We start from the raw sequence: 21,763 nt of genomic DNA, 5'->3' as shown, positions 1-21,763 counted from the left end.
TAAACAAAATAGTGGCAAAAAAAGAGAGCAAAGAAAAGCTCAAACATGTACAGGCTGCCACCCTGCGCCAGAACCAGTGTTCCTCCAACTCAGTTTCCTGCTTCTCAGCAGTTGGCTGCACCCTTTGCTTCACTCCAAGTGCAGTTTTATTTTAATTTCATTTGGCTTAAATCCTGAAGGATTAGAGGGGTAGGAAATTCTGTGTGCTGCCATGTGTCCTCATTCATAATGCACTGGAGCTCTCACTCAGAAGATGGGACATGAGTAGAAATGGAGGTAAAAGTTTCCTCATTCTTCCTCATTCTGAATTTTCTGCAAATTTGCTTCCAAGTTCATGATCCATCCTTCCTTCCACTTTTTCCTTCTGTCACAGTCGTGTGCTGTCTGTGCTTCCTCTTACATCCACAGCCTCCCTGCCCAATGGTTTTTCCCTCCACACTTCTTCATTCTTCCAAAGGTTTGTACCTATTGTCTCCAACCAGACTAGGGAAGGAACAAGCAGAACTGACAGGGATGAGAAAGAAATGCAGCACACTCTGTAGCCAAGTTCTGCTTCTTTTTACCAAGGCTGCTGAACTCTGCAGATGAAAAATGAAGAACTGACCATCCCCCATCACTACCAGGGAGGTCTGGCACTGGGGAGGGGCATGTTTTCCTTGTGCTGAAATATCAGGGCAGGGGGGTTTACTAGTCTTTATTCCATTCTCAAACATAATATATTCTGAAATGGTGGGAACAAAACATATTTTTAAGGCATTTTGTTTTCCCTGTAAGAGACAAAAGAGATGTACAAATATAGCATGTGTGTTATATTAGGGAAAAGTCATGCCTTTGATATTTCTGGTATAATGATAATTTTTGTCTACCTAATCAGTTTTATCTGTCTACCCCATCTAATCTCATCAAGTTTTGCATTTATCCCATGCTTATCATCAGAATAGAGCAAGTGATTACAAAATCCATGGAGCAGTTTAATCACTGAGTATTTTTTTTTTTCTTTGTACTCCCAAGTAAATGTGAAAAGGGAGGCTGGAAGATGGGTAGAAGGCTATAATAAAAATGTTGACTTGAGGAAGGCTGGGTTTCATTTAACCCTTAAAGATGTATTTTGGTCTTCCAAGGAAAAGACTTTCCAAAATCATCGTACCAGCCCATGGGAAAGCTCTTTCTCAAAACTGTATGTACTTTACTCTTTTGGCTGATAACTCCTGCAAATGGCCCTAGACTTGAATATATGGGACAAACAGGTGTCTGGAGGCAGCCCTGTTTATACCCCAAAAGCCCATGTATGCATTTTTCCTGTGCTGTTATTTCCCCCTGTGGGTTTGCTTTCAGTACCATTTACTAGTTTATTTTGATCTGATCACCATTAACACTCTGATCTAGATCCCCAGTCAGCCCTCAGCTATTGGCTGGTCCTCAGTAAAACAACACTCAAAGGTAAGTCAAGCCATGGAGTTTGCACTAGACCTGTGATATGAAAATACTGTTTGATTTTTATTTAGCACCTTCATTAACTTTTCCTGTTTCTGCTCCTTTAAAGTGAGGATCTTGGCAAGTTCCCAAAGTCTTTTCCTCTTCCATTGTGTGCAAACCTGAAATTAAAAATGACAAGCCAGGCACAAAGTTAATGCTTGCTGTAGCCCTGAGCAAAGAGATGGGGAAAAAAATTCATTGCCCATGCATGAAGGGGAGGCAGTGCCAGGTGTTTCTCTCATGCATTTAAACACCCTCAAACATCAGTAGGGAGACATGATATTGAAAAAAAAACAAGCCTCCCAGCTGCCTTGGGGCTCAAAATTTCCAGCACAGATGGATCTCATGTATGAAATAGAACCTGCCAGTTGTGCATGCAGTCTTTCTGGTTTTCAACATATGAAGGAGTCTGTTCTTCACTGGCCAGGCCATTGGTCCTGTAGTGTCTGCAAAACCCAATATATGAGGGTGCAAGAAACCATCCTAAAGGCGTTTGTTGTTTTTGTTAGGAGAAAGATGCCAAACCATGAGCATTCTGATCTGGTTTTGAAGCTAACCCTGCTCTGAACTAGGTGATATCCAAGGTTCCTTCTTAGCCAGGTTATTCAAGTTTCTGTGCTGGTGGAAATCACTTGACTGTTTGACCACCTTCAGTCTTTAGAGTTAAACAAGCAGTCACATTTTTTAGTGTGATTCATGATAAATTTCCAAAAATCTTTCAATGTGAAGGTATTTAAACTGGTTTCCCAAAGGGAGCCATTTGTCCAGTGCTACTACAGTGTACACTGTTCAGATTACTTCAAAAATGACAGCCACTTTAATACAACTTAGCTTTGCCAGTGCTCACAAAACCTATGGATGCACAGTCCTTTTCACTAATTCTTTATTTAGCTTATGTGAGGGGCCTTGAAGTCCACAAGAGTTTTGCCTCCTGCAATGCTGCATTTCTGTCTCTGCCCATAACTATAGTGCTCCTGCCAATGGAGATGAAAGATGGCAGGGGGAGAGGAAGAGAGATTGAGTCTTCCTGGAAAGTGCAGCCCAGCTGGGAGATCTAATTTTAGGTTCACGAGACCTGGCACCTTGGCAGTGTCCTTTTCATTGCTGATAGTGCTGTTCTGGCACAGAGCAAGCACTGTGTGAGGAATGCAGCTGGCACGCCAAACTGGCGGGGAGCAGGGGGCTAACATTTGTCACAGTTATCAGGGTGGCTGCACCACTGACCCCTGTTGGCTGACTCCTTGGTGCCTACACCTCTGTAGATAAAACCATCTAATTACATCCTCATTAGGTCTGATCCCAGTTCTGAAAGGTCACCCATGCTCTTCTTCTGTTATGTCACGATGAATAGTGTGTATACCTTCCCTTCCCTTCCCTTCCCTTCCCTTCCCTTCCCTTCCCTTCCCTTCCCTTCCCTTCCCTTCCCTTCCCTTCCCTTCCCTTCCCTTCCCTTCCCTTCCCTTCCCTTCCCTTCCCTTCCCTTCCCTTCCCTTCCCTTCCCTTCCCTTCCCTTCCCTTCCCTTCCCTTCCCTTCCCTTCCCTTCCCTTCCCTTCCCTTCCCTTCCCTTCCCTTCCCTTCCCTTCGCCTCCCACCTTGGAACTAGAGCTACCTATATGGCCACAAAAAGCTTTTTGGGAGAAAGAGTGATGTTTACTTCTGAGAGCAAAGCCAAGAGGAATTTAAATAATAAACAGTCTTCTCCTTTGCCACTCCAATTTTACTTCACCCAAAGCTCCTGCATCTTGGAGACCAGATTTGATAGGTTCCATTGGTAGGAACCTACCAAAACTATTCCTTGGTAAGGTGTTTTTTCATGGCCTTCTGGTTTTGAAGGACCTGTGAAACATTTGGCTCAAGTTTTTCATCTGGGTTTGGGTTCCTTGCTGGACAATGAAAGTCATATCTTTTCTTCACCTACAGACTCCCTAGCTGAGCTCCACAAGATGTTTGAAAGAAAAATATCAAATCAAAAGGCACATAGATTAATTTATATTTGAAGAATCACTACATATGTGGATATTTCATGCCTTTGAAACTATTGTCTCATGTGTGCTGTAGTGCAGACAATCCCTTGTATTCACACAGCAGGATGTTTTTCCAGCAGTAAAAGAGAGTATGCCTAGATATACATTTCTGTGAGGATGTGCTTAACCTACCACACACTTCTCAGCTTTGTTATTCCTGGAGGGAGCTCAGAACTGAGTTTTAACTGTGGTGGTGAGGTGCTGAAGCTCTTAAAACCACAGGCAAACCACAAGACTGGAAGGTAGGTTCTCTTGGATTGCAGATCAAAAGCAGCAAGCACCATCTTTCCTGACATTTTGAGTAGAAGTTTCCTCTCCCTGGAGTTATTATGCAGTGGTTGCAGTAGTCTGTGTTTCTGAAGAGCTTCCTGTGTGCCAGCTCAGCACAGAGTTCATCTCTGCAGCATCCTGTCATTTGAGAAATCTCTGCTGGGCTGTTGCATGTTGGCATGGAGAAATTAGACCTATCCTGTGTAAACTAATTAATTTTACCCACATTTGAAGATTGTTTGAAGCTTTCTACAGAGCATTTTCTCACACTTTCTCTGAATTGGCATTTAAAAAGTTAGATGAACTGCTCTGTGTATATATATGTGCCTCAGAAATAAAACTTAAAAAAAAGACAGGTACCTAAATATGGCCACAAAAAGCTCCTCTTAAAGCTCTGACAGGATTTTTTTGACCTCTGACAGTAGTCGAGGGTTTTAGTTCAGAGCAGGGGCCTTTTGTAGTGCTGTGCATCCCTTAAATTAAAGCCTTTGCAGTGTGCTAACTTTAGAATATGATACATGGACCAAATTATGAATATGCAGAATATCCCTAAAGATAAGGCACAACAGGTTTCATTATTTGTTCTGAAAGGAGTCTTGCAAATACCTAATAAATCTGTCCCTACTTTAGAAATTACTATAAGGAGTTATGAACTCAATTAATTTGTAGGTGATTTATATTTGCTGCTAGATTATTTTCACTGGGGAATTTGAAAATAGTGGTTGCAATTGTAAAGTCTCAAAATTTGAGATCTAGCATCATTGTAGTTTTGGAACCATTCTCTTTGTAGCACAGGAATTTATGTAGCACAATTTCCACGTTCATCTGTAGTCATGTTTTTTTAGAAAATTCAGCCTTTCCCCATACTTCCAGGGAAATATGGGGAAACCTTCATACTTTCAGTACTTTGGCAGCCGGGAGAAAAACTAGAAAAAAATAGACTAAACATGATCTCAACAGGATCAGGGGAAGAAGGAATCCCCATTCAGACTAAAACAGATCCATTTCAAGTAATTGTTTTTTGTTTATCTGATTTTTGTGGTTTTAAGATTTGGGAGCATCAAGTAGAAAAATTACGTATTTTCTAAACAGAAATGTAGGTTCTAGTCCTTAGGGTTGTCTTTTCAGCTCATCTACTATGATGATAGGTGGTGCAGGAAATTGTGAAGAGAAATGAGTGGATGGATGTTTATCTTGTGAAAACATGGTGATTGATAGATATTGCATAGATATGTGGGAATCTGTTAATGTACGATTTTACCTGGCTGCACTTGAAAAGGGGGGAAAAATAGAGGGAAATTTAAGCCAATAAATCCTGCAACAGTTAGTTCTACTTGTTGATTTCAGGTTACCGCATGAGATTAGGATCTAGCACAGACAAAAAGGATTCAGGTCGCCTTCATGTTGATTTTGCTCAGGCAAGAGATGACTTTTATGAATGGGAATGCAAACAAAGAATGCTGGCCAGAGAAGAACGGCACAGACGCAAAATGGAAGAAGACAGACTGCGCCCTCCTTCACCTCCGGCAATAATGCATTATTCTGAACACGAAGCTGCTTTGCTGGCTGAAAAATTGAAAGGTAAGCAGCATTTGCTACTTCTCACTTTATTATTCCTTAAAAGCAGGAGCCATGCAGGAGTCAGAGCAGTGAAGCCAGTTTCTCTGTTCTGTGTTTCATTACTTGCCCTGTTAGCTTTCCCCCACTGAAATGGCTTTCTTTGCCATTTCTATGCCAATGGTAGTGATATTCACCCATGTGCTGGAAATGCATGACATCTGTCTCTCTACCTGTGCTTTAACAGCTGAAACACAGCCTTCAGAATGCTACAGATGGGTTTTTTTCCTGTTAAGTTGCTGACATCATATATCTTGGAAATACTCTCACAGTAAGACAACCTGTTGCAGGCATCCTTCTTCATATGAAAGGCCTTATTCTTGAAATTAATTTAATCCTTGACTTGTAGATTACTCCATCACATGCATGTGACTGTCCCTGGCATTCAAATTGCTCTCATGAGCTGACAGAACTTATCTCTGACACACACCATCCATTCTTTCACTCCCTCTAGGGTTAGAATTGCTTGTGCCATTAGTGTCATGTTTTGGTATGCGTTTGCTTCCTTGTTTGTTTTTTTCTAGGTACATTTATTGAGTTAATATTTTTCAAGACTGCACTTAAAGGATTCATTTTATTTTAATAGCTAACATAAACAGTAAGAAGAGAAGAAATAAAGTTATTCATGGTAACCAAATTTAAAAGAAATATCTAGCAAACAACTCTTCATGCCTCTTAGAGTTGTGTTTATTTTCACTGAGTGTTTAGCAGTTGTGTTTGGCATTCTTCCCCCCATGATGGCCAAGCACATTGCTTAACTGTGTGCCAGGTCACAAGAAGCTGTGATTCTTGCCACTATTTCAGAATTATCTAGATTAGGCTCAGACTATCCAGCTGTCATCACACTGGTCTCTGTTCTAACTATGAAACATATCTGGGGAGCCGGAGAAGGACAGTGCAAAGTGTTCCATCCTTGGAGCGTGGAGCAGAGATGCACCCTGCTGTCTCTCTGAGTACTGCATTGGTTGCTGTTAGTTGTCATTACTACCTCAGTCAGTTGTTAGTTTGGCTGACTCATCCTCACCCCACTTCTCCATAAAATAATTTGTGAATCTAACTGCTAGATTTGTAAAATAATCCAGATGGATTGATAAACCAGGAGAAAAGAGGCCCTAAAGTAAGAAATTTTAATTCATACCTAGCTTCCAGTAAAGTTTTAGGTCCATCTGGTCTCAGTTGAATATTTTAGGAGTTAATCTTTTGTGGGGAAGTTTTCTTTATGTAGTAAGGCCTACAGGTTTCCTGAACTAAACCAGAAAATGCGAAAAGTCTGGACAATTTCTTCCAAAAGTCTGGACAATTTCTTCCATATGGCTAGTCATTGCTTGGGGCAACTGAATGTGGGTTTTTGCAAGATGTTTAAGATGACTATATTTAGAAGGATTTTTCTTTTCATTTTGGGAAGTTTCCATACTTAATTAAAATCTACTCCAAGCATTTATATCTTTGGTTCTCCTAAGGGAAATTTAACCAGAGCTTGACATACATGCTAAAGTTTAATATAAAAGATTTTTAGCACAATATAGACCAACGCTGTAACTGTTTCTCTGGAAATAAACTTCCAGCAATTTAAAAAAAAAAAAAAAGGTAAGTTTATTTTTTTATTGGTTGAAAATTATTAAAATCCAGGAAAAGAAGATGTTGCGATTTTAAAAGTTCTGCTAATTAACAGTTGCCTTGTTTTGAGATTAAAGACATCAGCCCTGGATCTGCACAGATAGTTAAAGGTGGAAAATGCAGAAAAGACCCCTATCTTCTCACTGGGCATGAGTTGTGCCCTGTTCTAGGTAGTAAAGAAAGCAGAGGTGAGCTTCAGTAGTTCCACTGGTCTACTTTACCTTCCCTATGGCATCCCAGCCAAAGGGTAAAATAGTGTGTTGAACTTTATGGGCTCCCTTGGGCAACATGAAATCACCACATGAGTTCTTTGTGACATCCTAAAAAAAGAAGTAAAGCAACAATAAAAAGAATTCTTCAACTATGGCAAAGGCCAGCTCATGTAATAGAATCATACTATCATTAAGGTTAGAAAAGACCTCTAAGATTGAGTCCAACCATCATCATACATTCCCAATTTAAATGTGGACTTCAGTGAAATTAGCAGAATATGTATATATATATATATATATATATATATACACACACACATAACACATGTAGACCTACAGGTATACAAACACACTCACAGAGATATGTTAAACCTGGGGTTAAAATTTCAGGTCTCTGTATTACCACATTTGCACTGCTGTAAAAGCCTGGGCAATTCACCCTAAAGTAAAGAAGGATCCCAGTATATCTGCACTTGGCAGGATTTAACTTTTAAGATTGGTTCTTCAGCAGATGCTCTGCAGTTGTTTACTTAAGAAATGTCATGACCTTGCTGTGATGCCCACTTCAAAAGACTCTTGAGCTCTGTTGCCAGCTCACGAGACAGATCTGCAGGTGCCCAACATGCAGGTTTCAGCTCCTGCAGTGCCTCCAGAAGTTCACAGAGCAGCACTAGCTAAAAAGCAAGCCAAAACAACTAAGCATAGTCAGCCCAAGATACTGCTTTGCAAGAGATGTAGATAACTTGGTCTGAATCCAAGGAAATGTTGTTAAAATAACCTTGAAAATTCCTGAGAGCAAGGAAATCTTATGGTGAGCAGAGATGAAGTAGGTTTATCAGCTACACCCCCAATGTGGTCTTGGTATTTACTGGATCTGTGACAGAGGTGACAATGTCCTTTTTTCACCTTCTACAAACTGCAGCATAAGACTAAGAAATCACTGTTTTTGTGTAACAGACTTGGCTGGAAGCTCTTGCCCCAGTGATATTCCATATTGCCAGCATATTCCTGTTCCTCTGGTGTGCTGAAGTCACCTGGTACAGCAGTGACTGTGGGTGAGAGAGTACAGAGGAGCTTTGGTGCCAGCTGGAAACAGAAGTTCATTGTATATTTTGTGATAGATAGTCCTTACTGGTGTGGAGCTTCACAGAGCAAAGGAGCCAGTTCTTCAGTGCCTGCTGATTGGGGCTGGGAATCCACTGTATGTGAGACCTCATATACATGAGAATTTATTACATGCTCTCCATTCCCTATGGACTACCCTGAATCCCTTCATATCTGTGAAGAACTTGGTTTGAACATTTGATTTTTGCAGAAATTAAAGAAACCCATCAAACTATGGACCAGTGCAATTTTCCAGTTTTCCAATTCTGTGTGTGGCAAACTGTGTTTGTTTATGTGTATCTCCCTTTCCCTTTTGCCTTTTTTCTTTCTTTTTCTTTTTATTTATTAAGATCATCAGTACTCCTGCATATGAAGTCCATCTTAACTCTCTCCTTGTCAGTAGTATGGACATTTTTTTCCTACACCATTCATGTCATTAGCCTGAACCTTGATTATCAGAATGAAATGAGCTCCAGCATTCCAACAAGATGAGTAACATGAAGAGAGCGAGCTCCTTCTCATCTGTGTTTCCTTGAGGAAATACCTCAATAAATTCACAGGTGTGAATTCTGGGAATCCAGAGTCATTTAGAGTGAAGTGTAAATGTTATTTACCTCCTTAAACAGCCCTGGAAAATAGACCCTGAGTTCTTGTTTTGACAAAACCAGCAGAATATTGTGTCTCCTGCTATTACACTACTTTCACTTCTTCTGGTTCATTGCAGCATTTGTGTGTGTGTCTGATATTTTAATTCCTCAGTGTTAAATCAGATGTGTTATTACTGCACAGCGAAATGTGTCGGTAGATATTTAGGTTCAAATTTGCATGCTCTGACATCTGTTTTCCTGGGTGCGTCACAAACAGTTAAGTCATGTGGTGCCCAGAACATGACACAACTGGAGATAGGCTGAACCTTTTAAGTGGAATGCTGCTCTGTCAGGTGCATTGGAACAAAACATTTTAATCTCTGCTTATGACATTTGCGTTTCAAAGCAGAATTTCGAACATTATGGTTTTCTTAATTCAAGCATATCTGTACCTAATGGTATCATCTTCAGAAATCACTTCTTGCAAATAAGATCTTTTAAAATGCTACATCTGTCTTACTTGCTGCGGGTAGCTAAATACTTCTATCACCTAGCAAAAGCATCTCTTTATATCTGAATATCTGGTTTTTTTAAATATTTTGAGCAAAGGAGACATAAATATCTGAGTTACATGCAATACCCTGGAATCTACCTCTCTTTTTAATATAGTGTTTCTTTATGGGGAAGTTATTAATACGGTTTTTCATTTTAAGAAATATAATTTAAAAATTGAGAAGCTGCTTCTTTGCCAGACACTGCATTATCCCCTGAAGAGAGCACAGATTGGAAATTTAAATAAATAGATGGCAGTTACAGCAGAATGAACTAACCAGGGATGTGCCTTGCACAAGATTCAGGTAACATCAAGCCTGACAATCTCAACTCTAGCGCATCGTTTAAAATATAAACAACACTTAATTGCTTGGGAGATAGGATATTCCACTAAGAAGGAAAATACAGTGCTTTCATTATCACCCTGCACTCAGGAGCCAGGCTGGTGGAGCACTGCAGAAGGAGTGCAGTTATGCAGAGAGGCAAGGCTCACCCAGAAAGGATCAAATTCAGTGCAGAGCTACGTCAGAAGGGGAGGCAAAGTGAGATCCTGTGAACAAATCCAGTGAATGCCAGGTTTAAATGCTGAGGCTTCAGACCTTTTTTTAGCTTTTTTTTTTTTTTTTTTTTTTTTTTTTTTAATTAGTGGTGTATCAGGACAGAGCCCTAAAACAGACATGTTTCTATGCTTAAGCATCAAATCTGTTCACTCACCCTTCCTGGTTTTAGATTATCATTTTCTCCTTCCTTCTTCCATATGCTGCTGACATCTGCTGTGGCACAATACATCTGGCAGCAAGAGCCTGGCAGGGGGGCTGTGAGCAGGCACAGTGTGAGGGCACTTTTGTCTGCTGGCAGAGGAGCATAAGGTGGGATCAGCTATCAGCAGCCTGGTAACCCAATTCCCTGGGCACCTCCCTCCCAAAGCCTACAGGAGGTACACTCACTGCTTAGGGCATTGCTGAAAGCATCCTCCCTCACTTCTGCTGTATTGTATCAATTCAGATTTTGAGGTTTTCATATAAACCCACAGGATTAAATGTACCGCACTGCAAAATGACTCAAGTTAATTACTAAGGGCTGGGAAATGGCAGCTCACTGCTCTGAAAGTTTGTGGTGTGATTTTGAGAAATAGGGAGGAAACTCAATATCCTCATAATTACTTTTCATTGGAAATAATGGCATCAGCAGGAAAAGATAATGGATTTCTGAGTCTGACATGAAACACCCACCCCTGGAAGAATTTTGTGTGATTTAATTTGAAAGAAAGAAAGAGTTTGATTATGTAGGGGGTAGAGACTACTTTTCAATATATCTTTTAGTGAGCATACATGTGCATTTTTATCAAATCTAGTGTGTCAGCTAGACATTTGTTACATAACTGGAAAAGTTTCTTGGTTATAGTATGCAGTTAAGGCTATTTAAAAAATAGTAAGGTGGATATTGATCATTCTTTAAAAGAACCCTTTGGCAGTAAGAATTTGTATTTCTTGATTCTCACTTGTTATGCAATGCCACTGGGTTAAAAATGTTATTAATCCCAAAAGTACTAGACTGATGTGTGTGATGCATAGCAAAATTATATAAGGGATTTGAGTAGGAAAAAAAATAAGGTGAGGGTAGTAGACTGAGAGTTGTGTTTCTAGGTCACTGGCAGACACTCTGCACAGAAGAAGCTCTTAAGCCAAGAGAAAAATAGGTTGTCATTTTGGCACTAGAAGTGAGTGGTGTGTGCTGGGAAGCAAATTGTTCCTGATGCACAGGGGAGCTGGGCTGAGCCTACTGATGAGAGAGGTTAGTGAACCTTTTCTCTGACCTGATTCACCTCCTAAGATTCTGGTTTGGTTTTTTATTTGTGTTGAACTCAGTCTTTGCAGTTTAGAAATCTTAGTTATAGTTTAATAAATTATCAAGTCAGAAGTCAGATTAAGAGTAACCTTGGCCATATATGCTCCCTGGCTGTGTTTATACATAGTGAATAAATTTGCATCCTGAACCGAACTGTGCCACCTTCCTGTTGTAACTAACTGGGCCCAGTTTGACAAACTGGAGCTGGGGTCTGAGCAGCTCCAGGCAGCTCAGGGCAGGCTAACCATGAGCAAAGGGGCAGTGCTGAGCATGAGGATGAGGCAGGGGACACATTTTCCCATGGCACTGCTACAGCTGGCAGAGGACAGGCTGTTAACCAGAGGCAAAATAGGAGGGACATGTCCCACCACTCTTGTCCTTTCTCTGCTTGCTCTGCAGCACAGTCATGCTCTGTGCTCACAAGATCACCTTCAAGGGGTTTGTTAATTGGCTTTGTGCTGGTCAGGGCAGAACTTGGCATAAAGGTACTCCTGCCCCTTCCCATCTTACAGAGGGACCAGAGAACAGTGAGATCATTAATGCATCCCAAAATAGGCAAACAGCAAAGGGACTTTCCAGGTTTAGTCACTGGAGTAAAGACCAACAGCTCTGTCATTTCAGCATGTCCTTGCAAGCCTGGCAGGGGAGCAAGATTAGGGACAAGAGATAGTCTATGGTGACTCTGGACAACACATAGGACAATGTAGAAGGTTTGCTGTGATTTAGAGAGGCTCCAAATGTTATGTAAAATATCTCAAATACTTTCAAACATTCAAATACCAGGGTTGAAAAGATAACAACAAGGCTAAATCTGTAGCTCAGTGTTTGGTCTTGTCCTAGCTAGAACTCCAGCAAGCAATGTCGCTCTTGAAACACAGAAATATCAAGTTAGCTATATTTGCAATATATCTATAAGTGTAAAAATTATAGAAATAAGAGCATTTGAATGCCTGGCTTCAGAGTGATGGATTAGTCTATATCCTTTCTAATGGCTAAAACCTTAGACACCATCACCCAAGTTGTGAAAAAAATTTATGGAGGTGCTAAACACTGGGAGATAAAAAGTCACATTTGAGGGTACTCTGAGCTGCATTCTGTTCTGTGTAACACCAGGAAATTCCATAGGTTGCAAGTAAAACCTCTGTTTCCAACACCTTTTCCCAGGATACCATTTTGTAACAGTTGTTGTCATAGCTTTTTCAATTAAATGTTTATTCCAGTTGAATTTGCTTAGAGGTGGTCAAATCACAAGCAGAAAAATGCAAAACATTTGTCAACAATTATTCCTTTTTTTCATAGAAATATTCCTGTTAACAATTTTCTGGGTAGCTCTAGGGACGCATTTTCTTTTCTTTATATTTCATTTCATCTAAGTTGTGAGCTAGGATTTTAATGTCAAATATCTTTAGTTTATATGAGAGGAATTTGAAATTTCTCTAGAGCCCTGTGACTGAGTCTGGCAGCACCTGGAAATCTCTATCAACAGAGACCCAGTAAGGCATTCCCAATGGATGGGTGATCTTCGAATGGCACGACATTGTCAGAGCTGTGTTGGAACTGCCCTTTATGGGGACACACAGGGGTGCAGGTGCTGGGTGGGAGCTGCAGCAGGTGCACTTGTGGAATGGTTGGGATTGCTCCAACCAAATGTGTGCCTGCTGTAAGAAAGCCCATACAGGAGCAGGCCAACCCAGGCTCCCTTTGCAGCCTTTTGGGGCAAGCAGACACTTCTGGAGCACAGCTCACCTCACTGTTAAACAGGTAACAAAACCAGGACTGATAAAGCCTACCTTGTTTGCTTAGAATATGCTGTGACTTGGAGGAGAAAAAAGCTCTAAGAGTAAGAAATAATTTGCCACAACTTTATTTTAAAAGAACAATTACATATGGGAACATGTCTTATATAAAGGAATTTATTTGAAGAGTGTGTTTTTAAACAGTGTATAATTATGTGCATCCTACCATGAGGGAATAATTTTGAACAGAATTAGGAGTTTTGTTTTATTTTTTTTTAATGAACGGCTGCAATCATAAGGCAGCTCATGTTCTGTTTAAATTAGATTCCATTGCTGCATTTCTTCTACTATTTATCTACTAACTAAGAAAGAAATGAACAATCTCATATAAGAATCTGATTTTCCGAGGTAATCTCTCATTGCTTAGAAAGAGTCTCTGTATTCTGGATGAAAAAAAATGGATTCATGGTGAGTTACCTTATACCAGTCACTGAGCGAGCTCAAGAATATAGAAGTTAGAAATTAAGGTGAAATAAATTTTAAAACTGTAGAGAAATGATTTTATTAACTAATGTGCTCCTGTTGTGCATATTTTACCCTCTAGCATTTTTGAATGTAACTTCTAATTATGTAATCAATGAAGATGCTGGTGTTTACCAATGAAAGGATTTTTTTTCCTGCTCATACATAGTTGTGAATTAACTGTAACAGTCCCACAGATCTCTGCAGCTCCCTGGAATTACAGTATGATGAAAACATGCTTTCAGCAGGTCCTTTTAAATGGGCAGGATCTATGTGGCAGAAGGATGATATGTTTACGAACATCCCTTACAGACACCCACTGTGCCTGATGAAAACAAAACGAGGGGAGGGTGTTTTTTATTTCATAGAGAGTCTATATCAAAACAACACAGAAATGAGTACTGGGGGGAGAGCTAACGCAAGGGAAAGGGAGGATGTTTCTGTGTGCTGATTTTCCTCATGCATGGAAACACACCAACATGGCCAGAAACCAATACAGGCTATTTTTATTTACTGGTAAAATTATAAGCATTGTGTTCCAGGGATGAGTTCTTGGCTATATTGCATCCTTGACATTCAGTTCCCATGCAATTCAGTAGGCTGAGGATTTTGCCCAAGTCTTCTGGAGAGCCTTATCTTTGTATTTTCTTGCAGTGAAGAGGCTTTGCACGTGTCTTGTTTACATTTTGCTTTTCTGGGGTCTATATTCAGCCAACCTCGCTCGTCAGAGCCACTTAATAAATTCCTGCTGCATATGTATACAGCAGAGCTCAGAAGTGGAGTTTAATCCAGGGGGACAATATGAAATTAAAGGATGCCCATCTGACTCTTCCTGCCCAGCGAAAATTAATGAATGGTGATAATGAATCACATGTTAATGTTTTACAACAGATACACCATTGTCTGTGTTAGGGTGTTCTGTGTTATTTTGCAGTTTTTTCTTGAGGGATCTTGGGTGAACATGCCTATTCAGCTGTGGAGAGCAAATCTTATTGCTGTAGCTGAAAGCATGTTTCAGTTAATAAGATGTTGAAAGATCAGGCAATGTAAAAATCTTTTCTTCAGAGGCTGTAGGCACGGAGCATGTCACTCATCCTCTGTATTCTAGGCTACTTGCCTTTTAGGGAAGTCATTATTGATTCAGAATAAAAGCCAAAATCATCACTTCACAGTTAGTATTTCATTATTCTTTGTACATATACAGTGTCACATGTTTCTGTATCCTGTAACAAAGGTGGATGGGTTTAGTATTTTCCAATTTTTGGTTTAAGTGTTTGTTGCTTATGACCACACTGTATTTTCCCACTATAACCTATACCTTCTCCTACAGAAAGGCATGCATACCTTCTAAAATATATATAAAGAAATACAACCAAAAAGCACTAGATGAGATGTTTAAAATGAGTTGTTGGGAAATTGAAGTTTTATAGAATAAAATCCTGGTGAAAAAATGATATAAAATTGCACAAAAGTGGTTCCACAGGAAGACACTGTTGTAACAATATTTTCTTGCAGTTCAGTCTAAATGGGACTTAAAAAGAAATGTTTCCTCTTAATCCTGATGAAACCTGAAGTGTAATGGATGCTGCGCTTAGAGTCTTCTGAGGAATCTGAGAGCACTGTCAGAGGAAAGAAGATTACCTGGGGAGGGAGTGTACAAGATCTAGCCCTCAGTTTTGGCAATCTTTCTGCAGAGAAAAACAACATTTGTTACCTGAGTGGTAAACATGAAGCTGTGATCCAGGTGTTTTCCTGGATTCATCTGGAATCCTTTAAAAAATATATATAATGTGAAACGTAAAGCAAGTAGTAAAAAAAAAATAATAGAGAACGAATGCAGGCACATCATCTGTTCAAAGCAGTTCCTTGTAATTAATCAATGTTTTGAGGAGAAATTGTTCAGCCTCAGTATTGTTCCTTAATTAACAACATGATGTTAGTGAAATCTGTTGACAGAAGTATGGCTGAGCCCAAGCTCCAAGCCTGAGCTTTTGGCTGAGCAGATTAACACAGACACATTTCATTTCCTCAGTGAGTCCAGTACCACAGAGGTCTCCTCACTCCCGCTGTAAGGTCATTCCATATTACTGAATGGCTTAAGGGAGACATTGTGAAAGTGAAGACTCGGGCCACAGGGAAGGGGGGAGGCTGCTTTTTATAGTGAGAAAGCTATTAAAATGAGGAGAAGACAAGTCTTGAAGGAAGATTGATGTAGTTTCACATGCTTGTATTGGCTTCTTACATCCGATAGAACAAAGGACACAAAAGTTGCCCAAAATGATAAACTGCGAGCAGGATTTACGGTGATTTTAATGTGACATGGAGCAGAAAATGTGTTCTCAGCAGGATATTTATGCCTGCAGTTTGAAACCCGTGCTTTGGTTGTTCCAGACGACAGCAAGTTTTCCGAGGCCATCGCGGTGCTGCTGACGTGGATCGAGCGGGGCGAGGTGAACCGCCGCTCTGCCAACCAGTTCTACTCCATGGTGCAGTCGGCCAACAGCCACGTGCGCCGGCTCATGAACGAAAAGGCGGCTCACGAGCAGGAGATGGAGCAAGCCAAGGAGAGCTTCAAAAACGCCTTAACGGGGATCCTCACCCAATGTAAGTAACTCCCTTTCTGTCAGTGTTGTAGTGATGGTGGTGGTGGTGGTAGTGGTTTTATCATTTTGCTTGTTTGTTTGGGGGTAAGTAGTTGCAATGCAGTCATGCTCTACTTCGCATCCTATTCCATACTCTATGGCAGTTTGGAGGATCAAGGACCATTCCTAAGAACTTATTATTCAAGGTGAGCAAAGTTTCAGCAGTTTTTTTTTTTTTTTATTAAGAGATCAAGACGTGCTCTATTCACAGTGTCTACCGTTGTGTAGACATAATGCTTCAAGAATGGACACGACAGAAGCCTCACTGCTCTGAGAAAAGATCATGGCTTTTTTGAGAGAAGGGATGTATAGCCTGTGGGGCAGCGAGTTAACTAGGTCAATTACAGAATAGAGCACAATCAGGTAGTATTTTTAGCCTGGGTTTAGGTAAAAGGCAGTAGAATCCAGTAACTTTTAGGGATATATTTAACTTTTGGGGTAAAGGCCACCTCCACAGTAGAAAATATGCTCTACTGCTCCTGGCATCAGGACTGGTTGGCTGATACAATGCCAGTATTAATTGGGCAGATAAACTGTCTTAAATATCTAGTGCTAGCAGCTATTTCCTTAGTAGAGAAATGCAATCAATGAACTTGCTCTAATGAGGATCCCTCATAAAACAGTGATCAGGATACTTGACTAGAAGGAGGAGAGGAGAGGAGAGGAGAGGAGAGGAGAGGAGAGGAGAGGAGAGGAGAGGAGAGGAGAGGAGAGGAGAGGAGAGGAGAGGAGAGGAGAGGAGAGGAGAGGAGAGGAGAGGAGAGGAGAGGAGAGGAGAGGAGAGGAGAGGAGAGGAGAGGAGAGGAGAGGAGAGGAGAGGAGAGGAGAGGAGAGGAGAGGAGAGGAGAGGAGAGGATAACAATATGAGGGGAAAAAAAGCAAGGAAATAAAGAGAAAGAAAACTGATTTATTTGTTGGTGCTTTTTAACATGTCTACTTATGGCTCCTCAAGGAAGAGGCATGATACTCCGAAAGGTGAAGCCTGGTGCCAGCTCTCACATGTCAGTTGAGAACAAAACCCAAGATAGTTTACCAGATAGAGGACAGTGAAGTTGTTACATTGTAATTTCCAAATCACACCCCTAATCTTTATATTTAAAAAAAAAAAAAGAAAGAGTTCTAAAGGGTTTTGTGCAATTTATTTTTGATCCCTCAGTGGACATCCTTTAAAAGTTAGGGTTGAAGGCATAAGCTTGGATGGACTTGTCTGACCTAGCAGAGCAGCCACTAAAGATTCCTGCACAAGTGATGGAGAGCTCAGCATCTCAGAAGACCAATTCACTATAGGGCATATATCCTAATTTAAGAGTTTAGAAACAAAGATTCTGGGCCAAAGACATTTGATTTCTGTGGACATATGTTCAGAGAGTAAATTTAAAAGACCAGTTAATTCCCTTGGTGGTTTGCTAGGCAATATTGTCTTCTGTCTCAGCATCTAAAAGGCAGTGTGAGGCACAGAGATGCAGGCACCAGGCATGGCATGCTGTTCAGTTCACACCAGGGCCTCTCCAGTTTTGTGTGTGACAGCCAGCTCTAGCATTCAGAAATGCCTTCTTCAGCTGCATTAAAAAAAGTCCCCCATTGTCAGCAGGCTGAACTTTAGTTAAATCAGTCTAAATTAGCCCATTTGTCACCAACTGTTGGAGAACATCTGTCACTTGGAAATAGAGATTCCTGTAGTTTCAGGTGGAAATTTGCAGTTTTGGCTATCTGTTTTGCTCCTGTAATGTGCTGAATGCTGAACTTACAAAACCAGAAATAGCTCTGGCTTCAAAATGTGAGTTTCCTAGTGCCACAGTAACAGCAGTGCCTGGAAGAAGAAAATTTCTGACAGATCTGGCCTAGGAGGACAAGGTCGGCCGAAAGCAGCCACAGGGAAAGGTGGTACACTGTGAATTTTATAAGAACAAGTTTTACAAGCTTTCCAGACATTCCCCATTGTTTATTTTATAAACATCATAAACATTGGCCATTATTAGCATTAATATGTCTTATTAAAATTCCTTGCAAACTTGCTGTGAACAGATGGATGATGTTTTTCCTTTGCACATGTATATGGCTAATTCTGAGATTCTGAAATGAGTTTTCCTTTTACAAGGAAATCTGAATTGAGCTGTATTTGAATTGATGTGAAGAATGTTTTTCATCCGTTCTTTTCCATTGTTGTGCCACAGTCCTGCATAATTGGTTACAATATGGCAGTTGCTTTATGAAGAAGAATTTGAGAATACAAGATGTCCAAAATAGGTGTGTGCGGCCTATTAAATTCTGCAGAGTGACAAAAACTCGCTTCTGCTCTTCAGCAGTAAGGATCCAAAAAGTCTAATGTAATACTGCAGCTGTGTGGCCATTTGACATAAATATTACAGTGTTTTAAAAATATCATGTGGCAGTCCTCTCTCATGAACTAGGTCAGATGTCAACTTGGAGCTGACCATTCTGGGCTTTCTTTGCAGTCAGAAGAGAAAAATAAGAATCTCCATGGAATGAGTCATCAAACTGACCTCATGGTGCTCTTCCAATGAGATGAATCATCCCTTGGATATGCCATTTTTTTCTCTGCTGCCCATAGAGGATTCACAGGGGGTCTAGTTCTGAACCAGATGTCCTAATTTTTGCATGCCTTGTTTAGGGCAGATTAATCCTCTGTACTGTGCACAGCATTGATGCAGACAGTTGTAGCATAAGGGAAGAACTTGGGGTTGGATAAAAATGCCAGCAATGAATGTTATGGGGAGTGAAAAAGAAATAAGATTGTCTTCGAGTGCACTCACCTGAAACACACATGCACACACTGTCTTAGTGGGTCTCAGTAGAAAATACTTTCTTATTAATGAGGATTACTGTGACCAGAACATTTCATCTTGTGGCCCAACTACTAAAGACGAAAAGGCATTGAAATCCCTGCTACAAATTTGTGCCTGGAGGTATTTAGGAGATTACTGAGCAGATTACCCCTAAAAATTTGGGTCAATTGCTCAGCACGTGAATTAATTACCTGATCAAGGTACTTGTGCCAGGATAATCTGTGAAGTGAAGTGTATTACTGCAGTCACACCACAAATTTACAGCACCTGATTTAAGTGCTACAGGGAGTCTTAGCCTTGGTGTGGTGCTTCTTCAGCTATTTAAGGGATAAAGAGAGAAAAATGTCCACTTCCTTATTTTTTATTAATTACTTGATTTTCTAGATTAGAGTTTGTGCATAAAATATGGATCATTTTCAAGGATTTTGGATAGGTCTGTCTTTGTGGTTTGACATCTGTTTTACTTCCAGGCATCATGCTGCTTAGATCCATGTGACACTGCCCCCTGACTTTCCATTGATCTCTGTTTCGTTTCCTCCCAAACCACCTTTTTAGCCTAAGGTTCACAGATGTTGATCCTCATGTTTAAGGAAAATGGAGGCCCTAGAGATATCCCTGTTGGGCTGTTGGTGTCTTTTTAGACTACACCAAAGCTGCAATTACCTCCTCTGACTCTCTTCTCCATGCACTGTAAACTTTGCCTACCTCTTACTGAGTCTTCAGACTGTTTAATGCAGTCTGCTTCGACAACACTGACAAAAGTACCTACAGGGGAATAAAAATTCCATATTCAGAAATTAATTTGATATATACAAGGTGGTGGAAGTGTCCCAGTATACAAGTTCTTAGGGGATTGGAACTCAATGATCCTTAAGGTCCATTCCAAGCCAAACAATTCTGTGATTTTATGGATTAAGAGATTATGCAGTTTGCCTGCTTTGCTGTTGCTAAGCATCTCTGGCTCTTATTTGTGAAACAGGAGGTGAAGCTAGATTCAGCTTTGAGCTTATTCAGTAGGCCTGTCCATTTAGGAAGAATCAAAGATTTGGGAGATTGGGAAAAGGCTGTGTGTCATGTCCCCCTTTCTGGGGGACAATTGTCACCTTGAGTTTTCTTTTCCTTTCTACTGAAGGACTCCAGTACTATATGAGATTACATTGAGTTTTTATCAAGTAGCTGATAGGTATCTGATATGAGTTACACCCCCTGTCAAAAAAAAAAAATAATTTGCCATTAAATAATTCTGAAGGGAAAAGCATTCTCAATAGACTGAATGAAATTGTCCTCCTTTCATCATTTTTAGGTTTCTTCATTTTCATTTTGCTGATCTCCCTGGATATGATTTAATCTGTTCTAACATTATCAATGCCTTCACAGATAGAATCTGCATTTTTTTTTAATATTAAAAAAGTAAGAAAAATTTTAAAAATCCCTTTTGAGCTCTCTTAAAAAAATGATTTGCATCAGTTTTGTTTTTCTCTTTACAGGTTCACTTCAGAAGTTGCTCTCGTGCTTTAGAAAAGATAGATTTTGCATTGATATAACAGTGATTGCTAAAATCACTGTTTCATCTGATTTGCTTTAAATTCCATATTTCAGTACTTCCTCCCAAAAATCCTTCCACTTTTTAGTATTCTCATAGCACTAAAAATAAAGCAGTTTCATTACAGGTGTTGAAAGCATGCTGGTTAAAATTCTCTTAGCAGTCAGACTTTTTATATACAATCATGCTTTCCAGAGTATTCTTTGAATTGGTCCACATTAATAACAATTTTTAAAAGGATTTTCCTGCTCTTTAATTGTCCAATCTTTCTTTCCTTTGCCACTGACTAATTCAAAAATATGAGCTTACTTTATGTGCATTTTTTAGGTCATCATTAAGCAATTTGTGGAAGAGATTGAGTCATATAATGTGTTTTTACAGTGCAGCCCAGTTCTCAGTTGGTGTCATAGAATGCAACTATAATACAAATAAAAACATTAATCATTCATGTCATTAGTTGCCACTATTACTTTCTACCTTGATTCATTTCTAAAAAGAAAAAAAAAATTACAAAATAACCTCTGCAATCCTTCAGTTCGTTTTGTTAACTCTTATAGTCAGTGTGTTCTTGGCTTGTTTCTATACTCATAATTTGTCCAGTAACGCTCAGCTGGATCTCTTTATTCTTTTTCTGTTGCCCTTCTATCTATGAGATTTTCTATCTCATATACACATGTTCACAAAAGGATTTCTATACAGGATGCTGTGGCAGTGTCAGAGAATAGAGATTTTTACTTTACCTTGCATTCTTGTAGTTCCTCCCTTTCTTTTGGCAGTATAACCCTTTGTGATTGCAATTTGTAGTGTTTCTTATAACTTATTCTTCTGTCTCATTTTCTTTGAATTTCTTTATTCTTCCCACTGTTTGTCGGTTTCACTCCACCTAAAGTCAATAAAAATCTTGGTATCAATATAGGCATAGCCAGAATTTCAACAGAAGCTCTTCTGTTATGTTTAAGAGGGGGTTTTTTTGTTGTTATTGTTGGTTTGGTTTGGTTTGTTGTTATTTTTTTTAATGTAGTCCATTAAATCTGCGTGTTATTTTGCAGAAAAATAAAAGAAGTGCCTTCCAAGAGAATTCAGTGTATTTTGACAATTCATGCCACTTGCCTGGAATCTGCACTTCTCCTAGATGATAAGGTTCAAGGCAACAAAGCACGTACTTCAATCGTGGAAATCTGTGCTTGGTTTTGACTTGCCTTGCT

General features: G+C 39.9%; 1 protein-coding gene across 8 annotated transcripts in view; it reads left to right on the top strand.

Moving 5' to 3' along the window:
• The window catches only part of ENOX1 (ecto-NOX disulfide-thiol exchanger 1), a 354,516-nt gene that overhangs the window by 258,844 nt on the left and 73,909 nt on the right, over positions 1 to 21,763 (top strand). For all 8 annotated transcript variants that reach the window (XM_079300896.1, XM_079300891.1, XM_079300892.1 and 5 more), the window contains 2 exons: positions 5,119 to 5,352; positions 15,958 to 16,170. In XM_079300896.1, the coding sequence (XP_079157022.1) occupies positions 5,119 to 5,352; positions 15,958 to 16,170 (447 nt within the window). The remainder of the gene's footprint in view (positions 1 to 5,118; positions 5,353 to 15,957; positions 16,171 to 21,763) is intronic.

Source organism: Erithacus rubecula (genome assembly GCF_903797595.1).
Source record: "Erithacus rubecula genome assembly, chromosome: 1".
In the NCBI taxonomy this organism is placed as follows: Eukaryota; Metazoa; Chordata; class Aves; order Passeriformes; family Muscicapidae; genus Erithacus; species Erithacus rubecula.
This window is presented reverse-complemented; position numbering and strand designations above follow the sequence as displayed.